Genomic DNA, 27,825 nt, shown 5'->3' with positions numbered 1-27,825 from the left:
ATTCCATTGAGAATTCCCTCTTTTTTCAAACAAACAAATACCTGAAATATAAAATTATTGATAGTGCGTATAAAAAGGCTTTGGGCAAAATGTCTTAACCATTGGACGAAAAGGCATTGGACGAAATGACCTGTATTTGTACTCGATGGTCGGTAGAAGCGTTTTATCTTCAGAAAAGTCTGACTTTTTTAAATAATATGGGTCAAAACCACACATATCTATCTTCGCTTGATCATTCAAATCATGGTAATACTGAGAAAATTCAGTATTGTTTACAGACACACTTTCAGTGGCTGCCATCCTAGTTGCTTTGTATATCCACCATCATGGCGGATTCTCATGATGTAGCACATTTTGATCATGTGGTTGCAAGTCATCTATACATGCAGGACACTTTTTTGATGGAATAAAACATGTATTCTATTCCCTTCTAGTGGGTTTCATTCATTTGGTTTGATAGAAGAAGAAGCAGCCTTTTTATTTGTCACATGCATAGTGAAGCACAGTGAAATAGCATGCAATATCAAAAATAGCATATCGCTTATCCTACGTGTATTACATCACTCTACCCAATGGAGAATGAGCACTGAATATGGTTTATGTTAGTCAATCCAACATGACGTCACACGTTGGAGCCAGAGGTGGACAGTAACGAAATACATTTACTTGAGTACTATACTTAAGTACACTTTTTGAGTATCTGTACTTTACTTTATTAATTTTTTGGGAACTTATGACTTTAACTTCACTACATTTGAAAGACAAATATCGTACTTTTTACTCCACCACATTTCTATCACGGTCCTTGCCACTTGTTACTAAGAAGTGGCTTTGAAAGTGGATGTTTTTTCTTTTCTTTTCTAAAACGTGATTGGGTTTTTCGCAGGTGACACTGAGACAGCCTATCAGTAATCACTAGGGTCAGGTCACGTCCATAGACTGGATAAAATCAAGATCAATTATTTCTCTGCAGCATTATTTAACACAATCAGTTGATGGCAGAATGGAAGGAGGCGGTTCTTCTGAGGAATGCATGCACCCATGGCTATAGCTAGAACCCATGTTTCAGTTTTCTGAAAGGAATAAAGAGTTGTTTCATTTTAAATGTTTGCCTAAAATGGAGCACATCACAACCTACAAAAACTTGCCGTCTGACCTGCGGAAGCATATTGAGGTATGTAAACATTTTATTCCAAGAGAAAGCTTGCAATGAAGTTTTATATGCTTTTAGAGCTAGCGATAATGTTGCAATAGCTATGCAGTCTAGTTAGTCAAATGACTTTCTATGGATTTGCCTGCCAAGTTGCCATAGCCTTGTCCATGGCTAACGTTAACACATAGCTAGTTAACTTGGACACTGTTAGTTAGCATGTAAAAATGGAGTTACGCTAACATGAATAACGTTAGCTTATCTGAATTGCTTTCAGAAGTGTTTTAGCATAATCTTGCCAAATAAAGAAAAACGTAGAAATCTTTATTTTCTAGTAATATTAGCTATCCAATATGATTTCAGGTTTGAAAAGATTTTGCTAGCATGTTGGGTGGAGCTTCACTGCACTTGAAACTGTGCCGGAAAATGGGGGCTGCGATAGTGAGGTGAGAAAGAGAGTACAGGCAGGGTGGAGCAGTTGGAGAAGGATTTCGGGAGTCATTTGTGATAGGAAAATCCCAGCAAAAGTGAAAGGTAAGATGTATAAGACAGTAGTGAGACCAGCTGTGATGTATAGATTGGAGACAGTACCCTTAATGAAGAGACAGGAGGCAAAGTTGGAGGTGGCGGAGTTGAGGATGTTAAGGCTTGCGATGGGAGTGACAAGGTTGGACAGGTTAAGGAACGAGCACATCAGAGGGATAGCACATTTGGAGAGCTTGGGAATTAAGCTAAGAGAGATGAGACTGAGATGGTATGGGCACATCCTGAGAAGAGATGTTGCAAAGCATGTTGGAAGGAGAATGTTGAGGATGGAGCTGCCAGGCACACGGAAACGAGGAAGGCCAAAGAGGAGATACATGGATGTGGTGAGAGAGGACACGAAAGTGGCAGATGTGGTAGAGAAGGATGCGGAAGACAGGGAGCAATGGAGACGAAAGATCCGCTGTGGCGACCCCTAATCGGGAGCAGCCAAAAGAAGAAGAAGTAGTCAGGTGGAGCTTCACTGACTAGCTAGCTTAACATTAAACCACCATGATTTCACAGGCAGATTCATATGTGCATGAATACATGCGTGTGCACACACACACACACGTGCGCACGTGAGACCTCTGAGCTGGACAGTATTGTACTAATCAGTCACAACAAATTGCTGGAATTTTTTTTTTTGATGTCAGATGATGGTCTTGCACTTTTTTGTCTCGCTTAAAGCAGTGTTGCTGTTAGGCAGTTATTTAGCTAAAGGTGTGGACCTGGGTTTTAAGCAGGTTGGATTGTCATTTTTATTTTCTGAGCAAGCTGCATTTACATCTATTCCACTGTCTTCCTGATTAACATACACATACATGTGTGCACACACTGCCAGAGCTGTGTCAGAACACTACCATGCTGCTTTGTGGGGGTGGGGAGGAGTGTAACAATTCAAAAAATAAAAGAAGGAAAGAAAATGACAATGGCTCTTTATTCAGTTCAGTTGTGTTTCATTTTGTAACATTCTACCAGGTGTTTATTTTACAGGTTCTACAAGCTAGTCAGTAAATCCAGTCGGCTGCTTCAGAGGCATTAGGTTTTGTAAGCGCTGTGGCAATAATACAACAATGCGTTGACAGAAAATGTACGTTTAATACTTAAGTATTTTTAAAAGCAAATACTTCAGTACTTTAACTTAAGTAAAACTTTGACTGTACAACTTTCACTTGTATTGGAGTAACATTTGACTAATGGGATCTGTACTTTTAAGTAATGAAGTTACTTTGTCCACCTCTGGTTGGAGTTGATGTGAATGTTCAGTGAGACAGTTTTCTGCTGCGCATGTATAGAAGCATTTTTCAACGGGGAAGAGAAAGATGCATTGAACATCCGAAAGGCTACCAAAACTTCATTAGATATTCTTCACGCATATTTACAAGCAGTGGCGAAGCATTACTATTAGAGCTGGGACTTCACCTCAGCCAAAACTTAGCCAGACACACCAAAAAAGCAACAGGGCAAAAGATTTTGCAAGGGATTAGCAGCAGGGTGCCAGGTCTCCGTTGTGTATAGTTGTCGATGTTGATTTTAGAAGTAACTAGGTAAATTACATAGGGAAATGAATACTTAAGGACGAATGAAAAATACTGTGGCAAGCATGCGTAGAAGAGGAGTCTGGAGACAGAAATCTTAGTTTCTCGGTTGTTAGCCTGTGCTACTTGCTTTCGATAGCACTGGCTTGACCACTTTATTCGCATTCACTAACACTACTGATGAACGCTACACTGGTTGGAAGGTGACTTCACTGCTGTACTGATGGCGCCAACTTGTGCTTAAAGCAGATACATAGAACCTTTATTTTAAAATAAATTTCTGAGTGGATAGTATCTCCATCCTTGACTCTTGTATGCTGCATAAATGGGAATAAATATATATATATATATATATATATATATATATATATATTTTTTTTTTTTTTTTGAGAGTTAAAATCGACCACAAAGTTGGCATTTGAGCTGCTCCGCTGAGCTAGCCAGCCCTGAGTGCATGATGTCACTGCGGTAACCAGTTTTAAGGCTGAGGCCTTTGACAGCTATAGACCAAAATCATATAAATAAAAATTTATGGTGAACGTAAGAAATACCATTACCGACTTGCTCAACTAAGACTGATTTGACTTCATTGATTGTGGGTTGACTCTCATTAAAACAGGATGGGTGTTATAACTTATGCAACATACATGTACATGCATGCATTTTCACTGATAAAACATACAAGGCTAATTAAATAAATCAGATGAACTGAGACAATCACATTCTGAAGCAAATTAAATAATCTTATACCGGTAACTTAAACACACAATACAAGTTACATGTATTAATCTAAATGCAGGTAAACAACGTGTTTTTGTTGTTTTCTATCCAAATGAGAGTCGGAGCTTACCCATCTATGTCCTCACTTCTTGAAGGCCGATCTTGTGGCCGATTGTTTTGAAACAATCTGACTTTCAGTTGTTCATTCAGTTCTCCGTTCATTCGCTTCTTCCACGTAAGGGTGAGATAGCAGCAATATCCATTTTAGAAATAAGACAGCTGCTCCACTCATTCTTTATTTTGTCCATATGGAGTACTCCGCCATTACTGCTTGGCTCAGGCAATTACTAAAACCCGGGACGGAACAGGACGTCACCGGTTTTAGCAACAACCGCGGGGAGGTCACTGCCCGAGCGATATGTCATGTCCCGTTCCATCCCAGGTTTTAGCAACAACCCTCAGCTCACTCCGGGAGGACTGGTGCAACTGAACTTTCCTTTATAAAAAGAAAAAATAAATACTTTCTTTTCTTGTTTTCTTTTCCTTTAATTATTGGTACTGCACTCTCTTTCAATACAGGCTTATAGCCAACGCTCCTCAACAGATCAGAGGTTTCGTACGAGTCTTCAGTAAAATGTGCAGAGCAGAGGAGAGACCACTTCACAGGCGCCCAATGTGCCCGTGAACTTCTCGCAAAACACATCCAAATCTTAGCAGTTTGAACATTCTTGGGCCATGAATACAATGTAAATCCACCTTCTGTCATGTTGCTGCACCGACCAGCAACACATCTACGTGGCATGGCGATAAATTAGTTCAAAATGGAGGCTCGGAGTTGCAGTCAGCTCTGTGTTTCAGTATAGCGGAAATGGTGTTGAGACCGATAGACTTCCTGCTGTGACATTATGGACGTCAAGGTCATTCACTCAGAGCGCTACCTATATAAATAATTTTAATCATAAAAATTACTATATTAGATTTATTGTTAATGCATAAAACTATTCCTATGCCATTCTTGAGGTCTCAAGACCTCAAGACCGTTTTATCTACCAAGGGAGTTTGGTAGTGTATCCGTGTGCGTTGTCTACGTACCCCCAAGCGGGAATGCAGCTCGAGCTGCAACTCGCATTGCGGACTGTGTACACAATGAACTACAGCGTTCGCCAGGCGCACCGGTGTTTATTATGGGGGACTTCAATCTTTGCAAATTAGAGCTTGCGCTCTCTGGGTTCAAGCAATACGTCAAGTGTAGCACACGCGACAAAAGAACTCTCGATAAGTGCTACGGTAACATCAACAATGCATACGTCGCCAAACCCAAACCTCCCCTGGCCAACTCAGACCATAATGTCATTTACTTAATTCAAAAATATAAAACTATGTTGAAACGCAGCAAACCCCAAGTGAAAATTGTAACTATGTGGACAGAGGAGGGGAAAGAATCCCTCAAAGGCTGCTTCCTGTGTACAGACTGGGACGTTTGTCATGATGCCGAAATTGATGTGGCCACAGACACAATCACTGATTATATTAACTATTGTGTGGACAGTGTGCTGGACAAAAAACAAATTGTGGTCTACCCAAACAACAAATCCTATATAACTAAGGACATTAAGGACTGTATAAATAGAAAAAAGGCAGCTTTCAGAAACAATGACAAAGTGAGTCTGACAATTGTACAAAAAGAACTCAATAAGTTATTGAGGGAAGCCAGGAATCATCAAAGGGACATAATTGAGACTGAATTCTCAAACATGAACTCCAAAAAACTATGGGACTCAATGAAAGACATTGCAAATATGCGCCCAAGCAAAGTGGACATAAGCACTTCCGACGACCACCAGAAGGCAAATGAATTAAATGACTTTTTTTCTCAGATTCCAAACCCAGGATTTTAATAACGAGTGTATGTTGGTTTTAGATTCACTCAGTGATGAGACGAATGTCCATGAGGTAGACTGCCTCAAAATACAGACTCTATTCCAGCAGGTTTGCACAAAAAAGGCCATGGGGCCAGATGGGATCTCTGCCCGCCTCTTAAAAACCTGCGCAGAGGAACTCATCCCAGCCTGGTGTCCAATCTTTCAGTGGTCACTAGACTCTCACACTATCCCAGCTCTATGGAAAAAGGCAGCCATAACACCAGTCCCAAAAAAGCCTTGTCCCATTGAAAACAATGACTTTAGACCTATAGCTTTAACATCCATAGTCATGAAATGTTTTGAAAAATATATGGTGTCTCTTTTAAAAACTGAGGTAAACCCAAAACTAGACCCATGGCAGTTTGCCTACAAATGCCACAGAAGCACAAATGATGCTATAAGTAGCATCACCCACCTAGTTTTAAAGCACCTTGAGGACCCAAAGGCTTATGCACGTTTACTTTTTATTGATTTTAGCTCTGCTTTTAACACAATTCAGCCCTTTTTACTACTAGATACACTGAAGAATATGGGTGTCAGCACTTTTATCATTAAATGGTATTATTCATTTTTAACAAACAGGATGCAGTATGTAAGAGTCCATAAAGCAACCTCACAATCTAAATCCATAAGTACAGGGGCTCCTCAAGGTTGTGTGAGTTCCCCTGTACTCTTCACCATCTATACGAATGAATGTGTGAGTAAACACTCACACAACTACATTGTTAAATTTTCTGATGACACTGCCATTTTGGGCCTTTTGCATAAAGACCAGGATGCAGCACCATACCACCTAGAAATTAAGCAGTTTGTAGACTGGTGTGATGCCCATTACCTGGTTGTCAATGTAAAGAAAACGGAAGAAATGATATTTGACCCCAGAGCAGTTTCTGATTCAAGACCAGTATGCATCCACAATACCCCCATTAGTCAGGTCTGCTCCTATAAATACCTGGGTGTATTCTTACATGGCATGTTCACATTGACAGTCTATGCACTAAACTCCAGCAGAGGATGTATTTTTTAAGACGACTAAGACTGTATGGTGTTAGTAGCAGGCTTCTGTTTTTATTTTTTCAAATGGTTTTAGAAAGTGTGATACAGTATGGCATGGGAATCTGACTCTCCAATTGAAAGCAAAAGTTGGGGCGCGTCTGGTCAAAACTGCACTTAAAATTATTGGTCATACAGATCAAGGTTATATGCAATCTCTCTATGAAAAGTCAGTGCTCAGGGAGGCACTGAAGATTTTAGATGACCCCACCCATATATTGTACCAGGAATTTACTCTGCTACCCTCAGGGAGACGTTTTAGAACACCACATTGCAGACTGAACAAATATAAAAACTCTTTTCTACCAACTGCCATCAAAATGCTCAATGACAGATAGCAGCCATGCTATGCAGTACACAGTTGTTGTTTTTTTTAAATATAGTTTTATGTTTTTTATGTATAGGTCTATGTTTTTATGTATTCCATGTATTGTCTTAATGTACCGTATGAATGTTGTATGTGTTGCAGTGACTGTTTAAGCCTAATACAAATTTCCCCCCTGGGGACAATAAAGTACACTCCACTCTACTCTACTCAAGGCATTTATAAATGAAAGTGAGGCCATGGCTCTGCGTATATACTTTAAGCTAGCGCTGGCCTTTGAGAAGGCTGAGGGTGATAAATTTTTGGTCCCTCCCACTATAAATCAAAGTCTGATTGGTTAGTTCATTTGTCACTTCCTACATAAACATACACTGCCATGGCCTTCTGTCCCAGCAATGAAGTCCTAACCAATAAGTGAGCCAGCTCTAAGCTCTTCTCAGCCTAGAGACAACAACCAAATAAAAAAAAAAATCTAATTGAATAACACTATTTTAATGTTTTCAGGACAGTGACCCTTTAATTTCTGAAGCAAATTAGATAGAAAATAAGGCTAAATTAGAAGAGAATAATTATAATGAAATTATGAAAGTCTTCAATTCATTCAATATCATGCTAGCTAAACAGAATATATCTGGCATACCACTCAATGCCATTCATATTTCTTTTGAAAAGTATGAGTTATTCAACACGAGAAGATAAACTTCATATCTTCAAGCCAAGGTTCTTTTTGTTATATAGACACATTCACAGACAAAAATTACGCAAGTTAATCAAAACAATTCATCGATAACCTCACGAGTGAGGATATTGGAAAATATGTTAATCAATGTCCCGGATGTAGTTCGTATGAAAAATACAAGTGATGTATTTCCCAGTGGATGGCATGGTGGTGTAGTGGACAGTGAACCACTGTCGCCTCACAGCACAAAGGTTCTGGGTTTGAGCCCAGTGGCTGACGGGCCTTTCTGTGTGAAGTTTTCATGTTCTCCCCGTGTCTGTGTGGGTTTCCTCCGGGTGCTCTGGTTTCCCCCACAGTCCAAAGACATGCAGGTGAGGCAAATCGGTGGCTCTAAATTGACCGTAGGTGTGAATGTGAATGGTTGTTTGTTTGTATCTGTGTGTCAGCCCTGCGATGATCTAGTGACTTGTCCAGGGTGTACCCTGCCTCTCGACCATAGTCAGCTGGGATAGGCTCCAGCTTGCCTGCAACCCTGCACAAGATAAGCAGTTACAGATGATGGATGTATTTCCCAGTGGACTCATGTCCATATATATTTATACTCTGATTCTCTGTCTTTTCATAGTCTGGACGAATGTGGAGCCTCGCTCAGTGCAAGTGTTTCCCTGGCATTCATTAGTTCCTTTCCTGGAGACCAGCCAAACAAATTCATCCAACCATCCTATAGATGGTCAAACACAAAGCAAAGGTAAGCCATGATTGTTGAATATGAGTTAGAATTATGCCCTTCTAAATTTGAATTTAAATGCAAAAATCTCAATTTTAAATTTTTTTATATTGTACCATCTGGACTTAATTTTTAACTGAAATTGAATTTCATGGTTTATCTAAACCCTTTAGGGTGTGTGATTGAAAATTTCAAAGACAAATTTAAGTGTGTGTATAATCTATTTCTAAAAAGCATTCAATTTCTGTATTGATTCACATTTTAGATTCACTTTCAAAACAACATCCTTGTATCTTTTAGGCGAAACCAGTCAAACACAGAACCCCTCCGTTCTCCTCACACACTGCAGCATATTGCAGCATAGTAGGTGGCAGCAATGTTAGAAATAAAAGGATGGAAGTCATATATTCCTAGCCAAAATTTATGGTATGAAAATAATTTCTCCCCTCGTATAAGATAAAGTAAAATGCTAACATTTTAAACAGGAATCATTTAGACAAGTTGGCTTGAGATTACAATGTTAGTATGCATGTAAGAGTGTTAGGGTGCATACATTGATCTTGGCTAGCTAATTAGCTTATTAATAAGATTCTGCAGTACCTTGTTCAGCAGCTTGAAGTAATGTCGTCCAACTTTCAATATTCAAATTTCAGTGTCAATTGCAATAATGCACTGTGCCACTAGAGGGCATGTGTTCCATTGATTTCATCATTCTCTACACACCTTGTCAGCCCCCCTCCTCTAGATCAGTGGAAAGGGAACACCACAGGACCCCATCACTCTAACCCAGACCTGGGCATCGTACGGCCCCAGGGCCACATCCAGCCCTTTATCTGTCCCTGATTGGCCCGCCTGAGGTCAACGTGAAATTACAAATTAAACATAAATACGTCTAGGTCATGCACACCATACAATGCTGCAATGCTTTTATTTTGAAGGCTACTGTTTTTTTTTTTTTATTTACGTACATTCGTACACTCGTGCTTGCGTATGCATCATCTTTGTTACTGTTTACATGAGATGTAAGTTAGCTGTTAGCCCTCAAAAATGTCAGCTAACATTAAAAAAAAGATTGATGCAGAATGTAGGGTTTTTAACAAGGCCTGGACTTCTAAGTTTTATTTACTGAAGTCAGCTGTGTGCTTAGTTTGTGGAGTACAGATTGAAGTGTTTAAAGATTACAATTTGAATCGCAACTACAAGACTAGACACGCTGAGAAATACAAGAACTTGAGTGATGCAGAGCGGGCGTGGACATCTGATGCTATGGCTGCTAAACTGCAAAACCAACAAGGTCTTTTTACCAAGGATCCCGTCCAGGGATGGAGCAGTCAGGACCAGCTATGTGATATTCCACAAAATCGCCAAGAACAGTAAGCCATTCTTTGATGATGAGTTTATTTAAGAGTGTTTGGTGAACTCTGCATCACTAATATGCCCTGAGAAAAGAGAGGCATTTGAGAACGTGGCCCTCTCCAGGTGAACAGTAACAAGAAGGATAACAGACATCGCAGGAAATCTGGAGCTTCAGCTGCAAAATAAAGTGGACAATTTTGACTCTTTCTCCTTGGCTTTGAATGAGAGCTGTGATGTCTGCGACACAGCTCAGTTACTCATCTTTGTACATGGGATAATGAGAGACTTTGAGATTACGGAGGAGCTGGTGGCAAGGCAGTCAATGAAAGGGACAGCGATGGGGAGTGATTTGTTTACAGAGATAACCGCATCCTTGGACAAGCTGGGACTAAAGTGGGATAAAGTGGTAAGTGTTACAGCTGATGGTTGTCCAAATCTGACAGGGAAAAATGTCAGACTTTTGAAGGGGATGCAAGATAAAGTGACTGAAATTAATCCAGAACAGAAATTGTTATTTTTGCATTGCATTATTTATCAGGAGGTGCTGTGTAAGTCAGTACTAAAACTTAACCATGTTATTGATGTTGTAACTAAAATAGTTAACTTCATCCCAGAAAGAGTATTGAATCACCGACAGTTTGTTGCACTTTTGGAGGCATGTGAGATTGAACATGGTGGCATAGGCTACCACACAGCTGTGAGATGGCTTAGCCTGGGCAAAATACTGAAAAAAGAGTCTGGGACCTGAAAACAGAGATTCAAGAGTTTTGTGAAGAGAAAGGCAAGGACATCCCAGAGCTCTCCAATGCAGACTGGATGGCAGATTTTGCATTTGCTGTTGATGTGACTGCACTAGTGAATGAACTAAATACCAAACTGCAAGGCAGGGGCCTATTTGCACATGAAATGTACAGCCTGGTGAAGGCTTTCATGACCAAGTTGCAGTTGCTTACAAGCCAATTAGGGGGCAACATTCTTACTCACATGCCAACACTGAAAGAGGTCACTCCATCAGCTGATCACCTCCACAGGCACTCATCCATGTTAAGGGCACTGCATGGTAAGTTTTCAAGACGGTTTGAAGACTTCAGAACAGTTGAGAGTTGCACATGATTTCTTCTCCCTTCACTTGCAGTGTGGATAATGCACCCAGTGATGTTCAGCTTGAACTCATTGACCTCCAGTCTAACACACTACTGTCAGAGCACTTTAAGTCATGTTCACTGCTGGATTTTTATACTTCTCTCAAAGAGGAGAGCGTTTTACACTTGAGAAAGCAAGCATGTTGGTTGTCTTTGGATCTACCTACATATGTGAACAAACATTCTCAGTGATGAAATTTAACAAATCCAGATGCAGAGCCTCTCTCACTGATGATCACCTGTTAGCTACACTACGCATATCCAGCTCAGACATTCAACCTGACTTCAGTGCACTTGTTCAAGCCCAACAGAGACTAGATTTCTCTCACTGAACAATAAATAAATAACTGAGAAAGAGCAAATGTGGTAACTGGACAACAACCAAATAGAAATAACACATACAACCCCAATTCCAAAAAAGTTGGGACAAAGTACAAATTGTAAATAAAAACGGAATGCAATAATTTACAAATCTCAAAAATTGATATTGTATTCACAATAGAACATAGACAACATATCAAATGTCGAAAGTGAGACATTTTGAAATTTCATGCCAAATATTGGCTCATTTGAAATTTCATGACAGCAACACATCTCAAAAAAGTTGGGACAGGGGCAATAAGAGGCTGGAAAAGTTAAAGGTACAAAAAAGTAACAGCTGGAGGACCAAATTGCAACTCATTAGGTCAATTGGCAATAGGTCATTAACATGACTGGGTATAAAAAGAGCATCTTGGAGTGGCAGCGGCTTTCAGAAGTAAAGATGGGAAGAGGATCACCAATCCCCCTAATTCTGCGCCGACAAATAGTGGAGCAATATCAGAAAGGAGTTCGACAGTGTAAAATTGCAAAGAGTTTGAACATATCATCATCTACAGTGCATAATATCATCAAAAGATTCAGAGAATCTGGAAGAATCTCTGTGCGTAAGGGTCAAGGCCGAAAAACCATACTGGGTGCCTGTGATCTTCGGGCCCTTAGACGGCACTGCATCACATACAGGCATGCTTCTGTATTGGAAATCACAAAATGGGCTCAGGAATATTTCCAGAGAACATTATCTGTGAACACAATTCACCGTGCCATCCGCCGTTGTCAGCTAAAACTCTATAGTTCAAAGAAGAAGCCGTATCTAAACATGATCCAGAAGCGCAGACGTCTTCTCTGGGCCAAGGCTTATTTAAAATGGACTGTGGCAAAGTGGAAAACTGTTCTGTGGTCAGACGAATCAAAATTTGAAGTTCTTTATGGAATTCAGGGACGCAGTGTCATTCAGACTAAAGAGGAGAAGGACGACCCAAGTTGTTATCAGTGCTCAGTTCAGAAGCCTGCATCTCTGATGGTATGGGGTTGCATTAGTGCGTGTGGCATGGGCAGCTTACACATCTGGAAAGACACCATCAATGCTGAAAGGTATATCCAGGTTCTAGAGCAACATATGCTCCCATCCAGACGATGTCTCTTTCAGGGAAGACCTTGCATTTTCCAACATGACAATGCCAAACCACATACTGCATCAATTACAGCATCATGGCTGCGTAGAAGAAGGGTCCAGGTACTGAACTGGCCAGCCTGCAGTCCAGATCTTTCACCCATAGAAAACATTTGGCGCATCATAAAATGGAAGATACGACAAAAAAGACCTAAGACAGTTGAGCAACTAGAATCCTACATTAGACAAGAATGGGTTAACATTCCTATCCCTAAACTTGAGCAACTTGTCTCCTCAGTCCCCAGACGTTTACAGACTGTTGTAAAGAGAAAAGGGGATGTCTCACAGTGGTAAACATGGCCTTGTCCCAACTTTTTTTGAGATGTGTTGTTGTCATGAAATTTAAAATCACCTAATTTTTCTCTTTAAATGATACATTTTCTCAGTTTAAACATTTGATATGTCATCTATGTTCTATTCTGAATAAAATATGGAATTTTGAAACTTCCACTTATTGCATTCCGTTTTTTTTTTTTTACAATTTGTACTTTGTCCCAACTTTTTTGGAATCGGGGTTGTATAACTTGTATAAAGTTGATTAAATGCTGCTCTTTGAAATACTGCAAAAATCATGCATATTTTCAATGTTGTAATGTTGTTAAAAGAATGTTAAAAATAAAATTAAATAATGATATAATATTTTGCCTGCTCTACATTTTCATAGCCTAATCAAAACTAGACAAATTACAAATTGTTTTAACAAAGTTGAGCAGCATTAAGTTCAGCCCTCCATGACAGTCCAAGTTTCTCATGTGGCCCCTTGGGAAAATTAATTGCCCAGCCCTGCTCTAACCAGCACCACACACAGACTAGCATTTCAGTTTACATGCAAAGATTTTTACCAGTAAATTCATTCTGATTACAGATTCCAGCTTAACTGTTTATGTATCTTAAATTGGGCTGTCTGGAGACAACCTTCATTTATATGCATGCTATATGTAATCCAGTGTTACCATAACAACAGGAAGCATGTGAGTCCAGTCAGCATGTTCAGCTTTTTAATCGTGCTACTTGCTCCCTCTCAACAAAATGTCATAAAAATGCGATTGTTAAATGGACAGCTAAAAGTAGAGTTTTTGACTCCAGTAAAGGTGCTCAAAATCTCATTTGCCCAAAATTCACAAAAAGGAGTATTCTCCATTTGGTTTCATTTATCAGTGATTTAGTAAAGATGTGTGTAAATGTTTTCACAGGCCAAATGAAATAAACATCTATTCCAGCTTTATAAACATTTCTTCATGCTGATTTTCTTTGTATTCATGTGCATATATTGATGAGTGCTAGTCACCCCTAAAATGTGAAGCAAATTCATGCTGCAGCACGTTTGCATTTAGTAACATCCACAAAACTCCATAAAATGTAATGCTCACAGAGAGTTGAAAGTGCAAAATGATGACAAATCAGGAAAAGAAATGCTGTTTCTCAGAGGCAGAACTGGAAGTTATTTTGAATCATGCCAATGCCAATAAAAATATTATTTAGCAGTATAACAGCATCTGAAAAGGCCAAAATCTAGAGACAAACTACAGAAAATGTGAATTAGTTGTGAATTAAATGAGATGAAAATAGTTTGACATGAACACTGAGGAAAAAAAGATATGATATATGATATGGACACAAAGCACATCACAAACGGAAATTGCTGTTTTTTTGTCGGCCAGAAGTCTTAACAAGCCAACATGCTCTTCAGCCTCTTACACATTCTGGCCTCTCATACACCAATGCAGTATCTAATGGATAAGCAGCAGGGCATGTGTTGCCAGGAATATGGCATATTACAAATTGAGACACACCTGTTTGGTCACTTATTGGTCTCTTGAGCTTCAGTTGAGAAACTGGGGTGAATAATTACACCAAGGTCTTTTACTATGATGTTTTAACACGTGCTGTAACTGAAAGGCCAGCCAGGGTTACTATATCTCAATACTGTAAAGAGATGTAAATCTTTACTGATGTCAGTAAGGGCGTTGAGAGAGCTCTAGCCGAACTACAGACATGGCTTCTCAGAACTACAACGCCCAAGAACCACAGCGCCCCCTGTCACCGGCTTATTGATTATAGCTGACTCTCATTCATACACAATCAGCCATGCTACTTAAGCCTCTCTTACACTCACTGTCATTACAAAGTCTCTTTCTGAGGTTACCCAGTCATATCCAGCCTTTCTTTCTCTGTCTGCCTCTAGTTTTCCTGAACTTCGCTATCGCTTTACCTCTATGCCTATTGTCTCCTCTTTATTGCCATTTGCTGATCGACCAACCCTTGCTTGCTTTTTGATTACGATTCTAGTTTTGTGATTTGGCTACGTTTATTGTTTGCTGCCCTGCTCTCCCCTGCACATACATCCATAAGTGCCTGCACCCTGACAACTGAAAGATTTAACGGTTGTAATGAGCTTAACTGCTAACTTTCAGTCTTTTCTAGGATCTCCAGATAAAGGGGAGATTTAATATTGGACTATAGTTTGACAGCTGGCAAAGATCACAGTCAAAACTAATTGTTTAAAAAATATACAGTAGGTACAATGCCAGTGCTAAGGGGGTGTAGCTTGCTTCTGGTAGTATTTACCGAGGGCGTTCAATAAGGGCGTTCAATAATGCCCCTGACCCACTTCCAGTTGTCTGATCTAGCTGAAATTTTGCATGTGCAATGATTTATATATCTATGGGTTATGTGGCAAATTACAGCTCTGAACTAATTGTGGTTTCTGATTTACACGTGTTTGAACTGAGTCAGGTGTGAAATGGATCCTGTTGAGTGTCGCGCAGTGATCATTTTGTATTTGAAAGGACGCACACCACAGGAGACTTTTGATGAAATGAAAGAAACTTATGGTGATAATGCCCCATCATATGACCTTGTAAAACGCTGGCATCATGAATTCAAACATGGCCGGAAGTCTGTGGAAACATCTCCCAGACCTGGTCGCCCCCCTTCTGCCATTGATGAGGCATCTGTCCGTCAAGTTGAGGCTGCCATTTTGGAAGATCGGCGCATTACTATTCGCCAAATAGCCCAAGAGGTCAAGATTAGTACAGGGTCTGTGGAAACTATCATTCATGACCATTTGCATATGCATAAGGTGTCTGCCAGATGGATTCCCAGGTTGCTCACACCTTTCCAGAAGCGAGAACGCGTCGAGTGCTCGAGGATGAATTTGGAGATGTGCCAAGATGATGAGTCAAAGTTTTTCAAAAGACTGATTACACAGGATGAAACCTGGGTCCATCACTATGATCCAGAGACCAAAGCCCAGTCAATGCAGTGGAAGCACTTGGACTCACCACCTCCAAAGAAGGCAAGGGTGCAGCCCTCCGCTGGCAAGGTCATGCTCACAGTCTTCTGGGACCAGGACAGAGTAGTGATGACAGATTTCCTGGCAAAGGGTACCACATTTACAGGAGCCTATTATGCTTCACTTTTAAGGAAATTAAGAGAAGCTATCAAAATCAAGAGGCGGGGCAAGATCAGCAAAGGTATCCTCCTCCTGCAGGACAACGCTCAGGTCCACAACTCGCTTGTCGCCAGATCAGAAGCACGGGAGTGTGGCTATGAAATCCTCCCCCATCCTCCCTACTCTCCTGACCTTGCACCCTCTGACTTTCACCTCTTCCCAGCCATGAAGTTGTTTTTGAAAGGAAAGCGTTTCCCAGATGATGCAGCCTTGATTTCTGAAGTCATGTCGTGGTTGGAGGACCAACCTGGGGTGTTCTACAAAAACGGTCTCCAGAGCTGCATCAAACGATGGGAGAAATGCATAACTCTGGGTGGTTCCTATGTAGAGAAAGACTAATAACTGTGCCAAGTTTCGTTGCTCTACTGCTATGGGAAGTGGGTCAGGGGCATTACTTATTGAACGCCCCTCGTATTTAAGAACATGCATAATTAAGGAATATAATACAGAAGTTAATTATTTTAATTCAGTACCAGTCAAAAGTTTGGCCACACCTTTTAATTCAATGGTTTTTCTTTATTTTTATTACTTAAGTCACTTCATGTCTTAAAGTAATGAGGGATGTCATTTCTCTTTACTTAGTTGAGTGGTTCTTAATAATATGGATTACTGCAGTTGTTAAATCGGTCTATTTACTGTATTTTTTATTATTTACTATTTAGTGTTTGATCTCAAATGCATTAAGAAGGCAAGAAATTCCACTAATTAACTTTTGACAAGGCTGGTTAAGATAATGTTGGTTAAAGCATATATGCAGAGCCATGGCCTCACTTTTGTTTATAAATGCCTTGAAACCTCAAGAATAGCACAGGGATAGTTTTAAGCGTTAACAATAAATTGAATATAGTAATTTTTACAATTAAAGTGATTTATATAGGTAGCGGTCTGAGTGAATGACCTTGACGTCCGTAACGTCACAACAGGAAGTCTATCGGTCTCATCACCATTTCCGCTATACTAAAACACAGAGCTGACTGCAACTCCGAGCCTCCATTTTGAGCTAATTTATCACCATGCCACGTAGATGTGTTTTTGGCCAGTGCAGCAATACGACAGAAGCTGGATTTACGTTGCATTCATGGTCCAAGAATGTTCAAACTGCAAAGATTTTGCAAGTTGTTCATGGGCACATGTAATTCCCGATGATCCATATATTAATTCACAAAGGCACCTATTTTACAAGTTATGTATGATTAAAAACGCGGCTATTTGGGCAAATTTGACAGGGCTGCAGCACCCAGGAGACGAAAGAGGAGGAGGAGCTATATGACGTCAGCGAAAGAACCTTCCTCCTAACTTGCCAGTTTGTTGTTGATGCGAGAGGTGTTCAGTTTGTCATTATTAGTATTATTATACATTTTATATATATATATTAGTTATTATGCCTTCGCGTTGTGTTGCCGGCTTTTGCTCCAAAACCCACAAGGATGGGGTAAGTTTATTCAAGTTTCCCAGAGATCCCGAGCTGCATGCGAAGTGGGTGAAGCAAGTCAGGCGCACTCATGACAAGTGGGAGCCCTCACCAACATCCGTCCTGTGCTCTGAACACTTCGATTTGGATTGTTTTGACACCCTTCCCAGCTTAAAGGAATCTCTTGGGTGTTCAGTTCAGCACAAACGTGTGTTACTACCATCAGCAGTGCCTACACAGTGTTGCCAGATTGGGAGGTTTCCCACCCAGTTGAGCGGTTTCAAGTGCATTTTGGTGGGTTTTGAACATATTTTGGGCTGGAAAACGTAAGCAGTATCTGTTGCCAGATACTGCTGAAATTTTCCAGCCCAAAATATGTTCAAAACCCACCAAAATGCACTTGTAACCGCTCAACTGGGCGGGATTCCTCCCAATCTGGCAACACTGCCAGTATTCCGGAGGGGGTCTACTAGTAGCTATGCCGGATCCAAAGACAGTCCTCCTGTCGGAACGTATTGTGAAACGACATAAGATAAAGGTACGTAGAGCTATAGATTCTACATGATAATCATAAATGTAATCATAAAGTCGGCGTGATATCAGTCATGTATTTGCTTGTGAAAGCTTGCGGCTTTCACGTAACTGCCGCCTAGCAACAAGAGGCAAAGGGTAAAGAGGGTAGGCTATCATAGATTCTATTCGGAAGAGATCAACACAATTCTAGACTCCCAGAAGAGGAAGAGCTAGCACTAGAGAGTTCACCGGCGTTTTCATGCGCCATTTCCATTGAGTAGAACCAGAGTAGAACAGCCAGTGAACCGCAGTGTGTTCTTCCGCTGACGTCACAACATGGCCACGAGCCATGGACCCAGTTTTCTTGCGCTGTGCAATTAAAAGTTGGATATTTGCGTAACAACAGCTTCTTTTCACGTAATTATAACAGAAATCTAACATGTTTGCCATGTTGTATAGTTTATTTAAGAAATTGCATAGAGTCATGTTCGTGTCATCAGCCCTTTAAACTGTGGGGGAAACCGAGGGTATAGTATCAACAATTAAAGAAAAAGAAAACTACAAGAAAAGGAAAGTTTTTATTTATTTAATTTATTTTTTTAAAAGGAAAGTGAGTTCAGTTGCACCAATCCTCCCAGAGTGAGCCACGGGTTGTTGCTAAAACTCGGGACAGAACGGGACGGGACATATCGCTTGAGCAGTGACCTCCCCGCAGTTGTTGCTAAAACCGGTGACATCCCGTTCCATCTCGGGTTTTAGTAATTGCCTGAGCTCAGCAGTAATGGCGGACTACACAGTATGAAGAAAAGTGAATGAGTGGAGCAGCTGTCTTATTTCTAAACTGGATATTGCTTCCATCTCGCCCTTACGTGGAAGAAGTGAATGAACAGAGAACTGAACAAACAACTGAAAGTCAGATTGTTTCAAAACCAATTGGCCTTCAAGAAGTGAGAACACAGATGGGTAAACTCCGACTCTCATCTCATTATCTCTAGCCGCTTTATCCTGATCTACAGGGTCGCAGGCAAGCTGGAGCCCATCCCAGCCGACCACGGGCGAAAGGTGGGGTACACCCTGGACAAGTCGGCAGGTCATCACAGGGCTGACAGACACAGACAACCATTCACACTCACATTCACACCTACGGTCAATTTAGAGTCACCAGTTAACCTAGCCTGCATGTCTTTGGACTGTGGGGGAAACCGGAGCACCCGGAGGAAACCCACGCGGACATGGAGAGAACATGCAAACTCCGCACAGAAAGGCCCTCGCTGGCCACGGGGCTCGAACCCGGACCTTCTTGCTGTGAGGCGACAGCGCTAACCACTACACCACCGTGCCGCCCAGCTCCGACTCTCATTTGGACAAAAAAAAAAAAAAACACGTTTACCTGCATTTAGACTAATACATGTAACTTGTATTGTGTGTTTAAGTTACCGGTATAAGATTATTTAATTTACTTCAGAATGTGATTGTCTCAGTTCATCTGATTATTTAATTAGCCTTTTATGTTTTATCAGTGAAAATGCATGCATGTATATGTAGTATATTGCACAAGTTAGAACACTTATCCTGTTTTAATGAGAGTCAAACCACAATCAATGAAGTCAAATCAGTCTTAGTTGAGCAAGTCGGTAACGGTATTTCTTACTTTCACCATAAATTTTTATTTATATGACTTTGGTCTATAGCTGTAAAAGGCCTCGGCCTTAAAACCGGTTCCTGCTGTGCTGTCACACACACAGAGCTGGCTAGCTCAGCAGGGCAGTTCAAATGCCAACTTCGCGGTCAATTTTAACTCTCAAAAATATATTTTTTTATTCCCATTTATGTAGCATACAAGAGTCAAGGATGGAGATACTATCCACTAAGAAATTAATTTAAAAATAAAGGCTCTGCATATCTCCTTTAAGATAATGCCAATAGAATAGAATGCCTTTATTGTCCCTGCACAAATGTACAACAAAATTTAGTTCATCATAGGAGAGCAAAGCCGCTGCATACGTGCGCGCCGCCACTCTTGGATGGTTCAGCCCAAGGCCGTCCCATGTTAACCTTGCAACCAATAGTGTGCAAAGCTGTCATCCAGGTAAATGGTGGTTACTTTGAAGACACTAAAGCATGGAATATATTTTGTTTAACATTTTTTTGACCACATAATTCCATATATGTTCCATATGTTATTTCATAGTTTTGGTATCTTCAGTATTCTACAATGTTGAAAATAGTCCAAATACAGAAAAAAAACAAAACTATGAATTAGTAGGTGTGTCCAAACTTTGGACTAGTACTGTACATTAACAGCATCATATAACCAAAATTAGTTATCATCAGTGTCAATATCAAGTCAAGTTTATTTTTATTGCGCTTTTGACAATGTCACAAAGCAGCTTTACAGAATTTAATGACTTTAAACATGAGCTAATTTTATCCCTAATCTATCCCCAATGAGCCAGCCTGTGGCAACAGTGGCAAGGAAAAACTCCCTCAGATGACATGAGGAAGAAACCTTGAGAGGAACCAGACTCAAAAGAGAACCCATCTTCATTTGAATGATAACAGACAATGTGATTATAACAGTTTTAACATGAAGTCTGTTTTGTTGATGGTATAACTCTTCATTGATGGAAACTTGAGTGCAAAATTGTTCATGACAACTGCAGTCCTAAAGTTAGCAAGTCAACTGTAGTCCTCAGACATAAAAGCATTACTATAAGTGTCCAGAGCGTCTTCCAAGTGTGACTTTCAACTGTCCATATGGGGCTATCCTCCACAGGAGCGATGTGATGAGACTCCAGCCAGACATAGGATCAGGTATCAGGATGGATCAGGCAGGTCTGAGGAACAGAAGAGGTCAGCATCTCAATCTTAGGATTGACATGTAACTCGGGGGGGGACACAGGTTGTTAGGTATGCCCAATGTCACCTGATGAGTAGGAACAGTATACATTTTGCACTGAGTGCAAGCAGGGACTCTGGCAAAACCAACTATGACAGCATAACTAAAGGGGAGAGCCAGAAGGTAACACAAACATAAGGGTGCCCTGGGCCATTAAGCAGCCAGCCACTACACCATCAGCAAACTCAAGTGAGCAAGTGAGTGGAGGACTGACAGCATCCAGACATCCCAGTTTACCAAACACTCTTTGTCTGAGGATCCTCCAGATCTACTCCTTTCCCTCAAACAATATTAACAAAAGGCTTGACTAAAAAGATAGTCCAAATACAGAAAAAAATAAAAAATATGAATTAGTAGGTGTGTCCAAACTTTGGACTAGTACTGTACATTAACAGCATCATATAACCAAAATTAGTTATCATCAGTGTCAATATCAAGTCAAGTTTATTTTTATTGCGCCTCTATTGCTCTATTTTTATTGCTTTCAGCCTAGACTTAAACACTGAGATTGTGTCTGATTCTTGAACACTACTTGGAAGTACTGTGGGGCTTTGTAAGAAAAGGCTCTGCCCCCTGATGTAGCCTTCACTATATGAGGTACCAGCAAATAGCCTGCACCTTTTGATCTAAGTAGACATGGCGGGTCACAAAGGACCAGAAGTTCACACAGCTACTGTGGCGCGAGACCATTCAGTGCTTTAAAGGTCAACAGTAGTATTTCATAAACAATATGAAATTTGATTGGGAGCCAGTGCAGTGTGGCTATAATAGGGGTGATGTGGTCATATTTTCGAGTTCTAGTAAGGACTCTTGCTGCTGCATTTTGAACTAACTGGAGCTTGTTTATGTTTATCTTCTATTAGGGAGGAGAGCAATGTTGATCTAGCAGCACTAAGAGCTTTTCTATACTTCAGGAATCTCTCCTTCCAAGCTAATTTGAATGCTACCAATTTTGTTTGATGCCATTTACATTCCAATTTTCAAGTGGTCTGTTTTAAAGTGTGTCATCGTTGTACCAGGGTGCTAATTTTTTCTCTCTGATCATTTTCCTTTTAAGTGTATAGCAGAATGTTGACTAAGCATTCAGTTGCCTGACCAAGATAATATTTTTGCCGCTGCATAATTTAATTTAGTACACTTCATATTTAATTCTGTGCTGAGCCAAATTGCAACGAAATTTCGTTCGGTGTACACTTGTTGCACACTGAATGACAATAAAGGTTGTCTAAGTTCTGCAAGGGCTGACAGTGATCCAATCAAAGTTGATAACTCTGGGAGATCATTTATAAAACTCTGTGCAGTAGTTGACATAAATGTACGTTTAATACAGTAGCGTGGTGAGGTGCATACATTATTACTCAGATATATTTTGAATGAGATGAGATAATGATCTGGGATAACTTCAGAATGTGGAAGTGTGACTGTATTTTCTACTGTATGTTCAACTAAAGCTTTGTCTAAGGAAATAACCAGGTCTGAGATAAAATCTGCAAATTCAGAAAGGAACTCAGAATATGGCCCCGATGGCCTGTAAATAATAAGTAATGGAATTAACTGGGTAGACTTATTTTTCAAGACTACATACATTATATTAGTATTTAGAACTTCAAATGTATTAAATTTACAACCAGGTTTTTGTGTTACACCTAGATAATCTTTATAAATAACTGCGACGCCTCCTCCTCTGCCAGTTAGACTAGGCTGGTGTATATACAGTGGTGCTTGAAAGTTTGTTAACCCTTTAGAATTTTTTATATTTCTGCATAAATATGACCTAAAACGTCATCAGATTTTCACACAAGTCCTAAAAGTAGATAAAGAGAACCCAATTAAACAAATGAGACAAAAAATATTATACTTGGTCATTTATTTATTGAGGAAAATGATCCAATATTACAATATCTGTGAGTGGCAAAAGTACATGAGCCTTTCTTTCAATATCTGGTGTAACCTCCTTGTGCAGCAATAACTGCAACTAACCGTTTCTGGTAACTGTTGATCAGTCCTGCAAACTGGCTTGGAGGAATTTTAGCTCATTCCTCCATACAGAACAGGTTCAACTCTGGGATGTTGGTGGGTTTCCTCACATGAACTGCTCACTTCAGGTCCTTCCACAACATTTTGAATGGATTAAGGTCAGGACTATGACTTGGCCATTCCAAAACATTAATTTTATTCTTCTTTAACCATTCTTTGGTAGAAAGACTTGTGTGCTTAGGGTCATTGTATTGCTGCATGACCCACCTTCTCCTGAGATTCAGTTCATGGACAGATGTCCTGACATTTTCCTTTAGAATTTGCTGGTATAATTCAGAATTCATTGTTCCATCAATGATAGCAAGCCATCATGGCCCAGATGCAGCAAAACAGGCCCAAACCATGTTTCACAGATGGGATAAGGTTCTTATGCAGGAATGCAGTGTTTTTCTTTCTCCAAACATAACGCTTCTCATTTAAACCAAAAAGTTCTATTTTGGTCTCATCTGTCCACAAAACATTTTTCCAATAGCCTTCTGGCTTGTCCACATGATCTTTAGCAAACTGCAGATGAGCAGCAATATTCTTTTTGGAGAGCAGTGTCTTTCTCCCTGCAACCCTGCTATGCACACCATTGTTGTTCAGTGTTCTCCTGATGGTAGACTCATGAACATTGGCTAATGTTAATGTGAGAGAGGCGTTCAGTTGCTTGGAAATTACCCTGGGGTCCTTTGTGACCTTGCCGACTATTACACGCCTTGCTCTTGGAGTGATCTTTGTTGGTCGACCACTTCTGGGGAGGGTAACAATGGTCTTGAATTAGAGCCCTACACTCCCGTGGGAGTCCCGCGGGACCCGCCGCAAAGCAGTGCGGCGCGGGACAAATTTTGAAAGCTCATTGTGGGCGCGGGCGGGACCGGAAGTGCACATATGCGCGCGTGGGTGGGAGCGGGAGTGCACATATGCGGCGCGGGCGGGAGCCGTGATAAGCTGCAGTCCCGCTAACTAAAAACGTGTTTGAAATAAAATTTATAAATTAATTTATGTCTATCATATATAATTTGTGCTGGATATTTTATTTGGCATTAATAAAAACATTTTAAGATGCCTAAATTTGCAGAGAGAGTCAGATTGCCAGATTGAGTGAGGAATGGCATCTTAAATTTGCCATTGATCACTTGCCTTGCCTAACAGGAAATCCTTTGATCACTCTAATGACTCGCAGTTCACACCCAGCCTCCAATGACCCACACTAACATGATGCCTCAATGACACCTTAGATGAGCTGGTCATCAGAATTATGATTCTGATTCTGATCCAGGAGAGGATAAATATCTCTCGTTCGTTTCTCGATTCTTTTCCTCTTCCGTGTTTGAGATCTCCGATCATGGCAGAAGAGCAGAGCTCCTTTACTGAATCTCACAGTGCTTCAAAAGTTATTATTATTATTATTATTAGTGCTGTAAAAAATGTCGCGTTATTATCGCGTTAACTTGACTCAATTTTAACGGCGATAATTTTTTTTATCGCGAGATTAACGCTCTGTGACATGATGTAGGTTTTTCATAAGCTTTTGAAACTAGTAGAGATGGGATTTATGGCTCTTTGATGGGATCCGCATCTTTGTGATCCATTCTTTGAAAAGAGCCGTTCAAAAGACTGGCTCATTTGGCTCTTTTTAAATATTTATTCAGTTTTAAGAAGACAGTGTCTGTAAACTCAATGCTATCCCAGAAATCCTTCCTGTAATATGCAAATTTGGCCGCCTCTGATTGGACAGTGCGACGCATCAACAGGCAGAAAAAGTGTAAAAGTATGAAATGTGTTAAGTGAGATGAAACAGTAAAGATCAGATTCAATGCAATATTTATCAACGAACAACTTAAAGTTAATATAATAGTGTACTTTATATTATAATCAAGCATGTCAAGCCTACCGTCACTGTGTAACCTACAGTGTCTCTCTGATAGAGCTGTAGACTAACTCAAGCAGTAAATCACTTCACTGAGTGAAGTTCACTCTTCTTGCTAGCTCTGCTTTGCAATAATAATAATAATAATAATAATAACCACCACCACCACCACCCTCTTGGTACAAAGCAAGCCCATTCACTTTATGCTGATTAGAGAATTACAGTGGTTTCTCATGTGATAAAAATGTGCGATTCGCGATTAAATATTTTAATCGCTTGACAGCACTAATTATTATTAGAGACACTACATGCTGAATTCAGAAACAAGGTAAATAAACGTGAACGTGAGCTGTCGATATTTATGCTCAAATCCACTCAAAGTAGGGGGCGGGGCACCATCACGCTGTGTCAAGACAAGAACTTTCCTGAGAAATAACGCGAATGTCTGCATCATGCGGGATTTGCGGGCGGGAGCGGGACAAAATATGGCAGGCGCGGGCGGGAGCGGGACTGAAAATCATAATTTTTTCGTGGGCGCAGGCGGGCGCAGGACTGAAAATCATAATTCTTTGCGGGCGCAGGCGGGAGCGTGACTGCACAATGCGGGCGCGGGCGGGAGCGGGACTGAAAAATCCGACCCGCGCAGACCTCTATCTTGAATTTCCTCCATTTGTACACAATCTGTCTGACTGTGGATTGGTGGAGTCCAAACTTTTTAGAGATGGTTTTGTAACCTTTTCCAGCCTGATGAGCATCAACAACGCTCTAATGCCGGAGTTGGGGGATTACTAACTCCACCTAGGGCATCCAGATTTTCCCCTGCAGAAACTACACTGTTCTCCTTCTCGCTAGCTGTCTCTAAAGTCTGGATATGCACCTCCAAAACTGCAGTCAGAAGAATGACTGACTAAACATCCTGCACTCAGCACACTGGTGAACAAGCTGAAGGTATGCCATGATGAAAGGATTCACATACCTCTTAATCGAGGATCTGTTGAGAAAAAACAGATAAAGGAGAAAAAAGAAAGCTTCCGGTCTTGGCGTTCTTCTGAAAAAATTTAAAATGCAGAAAAAGGAAAGCGAAAGTATAATAAAAAATGAATCGTCAATGTCACAAAACAGGATGGAGTGATACACTGCTTTTGATGATCATGTCCAATTCCACTGTGATAAAAGTCAATATGCTGCAGGGTGAGTGAGTGGAGGTAAGAGAGGTTCTGTGTTTGACTGCTTTTGCCTGCAATTTACCTGGATGTTATTTTGAAAGCAAATCTAAAAATGTTCACTGCTCAGTGTAAAAGAGATACTAAATGCTTTTTAGAAATATGCATGCACTTCGTTTTCACTTGTTCAGTTGTACATCTTTCAGCTTGAAATTTGGCTTCAGATTTTAGACTGCTCTTTTGCAATCCATGAATTTCAATTTTAGATGTTGTCTTACAAATTCAAAATAGTCATGACTTTTGCATTTAGTTTTCTAATTGTATCATAACTCCATAGTTACACCCCTTATCATGCAGACTGAAATATAATCCCTGACTACAGCTTTTAAAATTTTGAAAGAAATGAAATGATGAAAGTTTCGATCACTGTTTTCTGCCACCTCATAGAGCCATTATGTGGAGTTGCTCTCATGACTGATGACCAATCAGTTGTTGAAAGAGCGTCGCCCTCCTGCCCACCACCCTTTGTAGGTGAACCTCCAGCAGAAAGAGTTGGAGATAGTGAGACGGAGAGTGATGCTGATGATCTGTAAATATCTGTGTGCTACATATTCACATTCCAGGCTTGTCTATAACATTTGTGATTTGGGAATTCACTACTGTGAGAATTTTTTTCAGTTTAATTGAAGGTGCAGTAAGCCACATGATGCCTGTTTAGCAAAATGTTTCATTCAAAATAATAACAGAAAAATTGAATTTCAAAAATGACCATTTTTTAAATTGCTTATTTAGCTTTTACTCAGGTGGAGCCCAAGATCCTGCCCCACTGACTGGTCCAGTGAAGAGACGGACACAATCACTCAGCGCTTTGCCCAAAGACAGTGACAAAAAGGTGGTTTACACTATAAATGTATATTCAGATGTACATTTCTGGGGATGTACCAGTCTGACAATGACTCAATATAGGGGCCAATATTAGTCTGAAACACTGGATCACTGTCACATCGTATTTGATATATTTTCTGATCAGATCCACTGATGTATTTTATGCCATAAATGCTTGTGATATTGATGAACTTGACACAGATCTCGCACTGAATAAAGGACACAACCAATTAGTTACTAAATGGATGCCAGCATTGGATCAGTATTGCCAAAAACCTCTCATCTCATCTCATTATCTCTAGCCGCTTTATCCTTCTACAGGGTCGCAGGCAAGCTGGAGCCTATCCCAGCTGACTACGGGCGAAAGGCGGGGTACACCCTGGACAAGTCGCCAGGTCATCACAGGGCTGACACATAGACACAGACAACCATTCACACTCACATTCACACCTACGGTCAATTTAGAGTCACCAGTTAACCTAACTGCATGTCTTTGGACTGTGGGGGAAACCGGAGCACCCGGAGGAAACCCACACGGACACGGGGAGAACATGCAAACTCCGCACAGAAAGGCCCTCGCCGGCCACGGGGATCGAACCCGGACCTTCTTGCTGTGAGGCGACAGCGCTAACCACTACACCACCGTGCCGCCCTGCCAAAAACCTCTTAAATCAAATTGAAAATGGAAAAGTCTGGTTGTTACATCCCTGTTACTTTTACTAACAGAAAATTTTTACTAGTAAATATAAAACCCCAAATCAGAAGAAGTTGGGACAGTATAGACAATGCAAATAAAATAAGAAAGCTGTGATTTCTAAATTTACTTTGATTTGTATTTCAACCAAAGATGAAAAGACCATCCAGACTGTTACCAGCAACAAATCCAAAAGCCAGGGTATGTCATGGTATGAGACTGTGTCAGTGCCCTTGGCAAAGGTAACTTACACTTCTGTGATGGTAGCATTAATGCAGAAAAGTACAT

At 40.5% G+C, this 27,825-nt stretch overlaps 1 protein-coding gene across 5 annotated transcripts in view; it reads left to right on the top strand.

Moving 5' to 3' along the window:
• cica (capicua transcriptional repressor a) overlaps nt 1-27,825 on the top strand; it is a 166,661-nt gene that overhangs the window by 19,690 nt on the left and 119,146 nt on the right. For all 5 annotated transcript variants that reach the window (XM_060904838.1, XM_060904839.1, XM_060904837.1 and 2 more), the window contains exons 3-5: nt 8,538-8,660; nt 26,406-26,547; nt 26,751-26,850. In XM_060904838.1, the coding sequence (XP_060760821.1) occupies nt 8,538-8,660; nt 26,406-26,547; nt 26,751-26,850 (365 nt within the window). The remainder of the gene's footprint in view (nt 1-8,537; nt 8,661-26,405; nt 26,548-26,750; nt 26,851-27,825) is intronic.

Source organism: Neoarius graeffei, chromosome 22, assembly GCF_027579695.1.
Source record: "Neoarius graeffei isolate fNeoGra1 chromosome 22, fNeoGra1.pri, whole genome shotgun sequence".
In the NCBI taxonomy this organism is placed as follows: Eukaryota; Metazoa; Chordata; class Actinopteri; order Siluriformes; family Ariidae; genus Neoarius; species Neoarius graeffei.
This window is presented reverse-complemented; position numbering and strand designations above follow the sequence as displayed.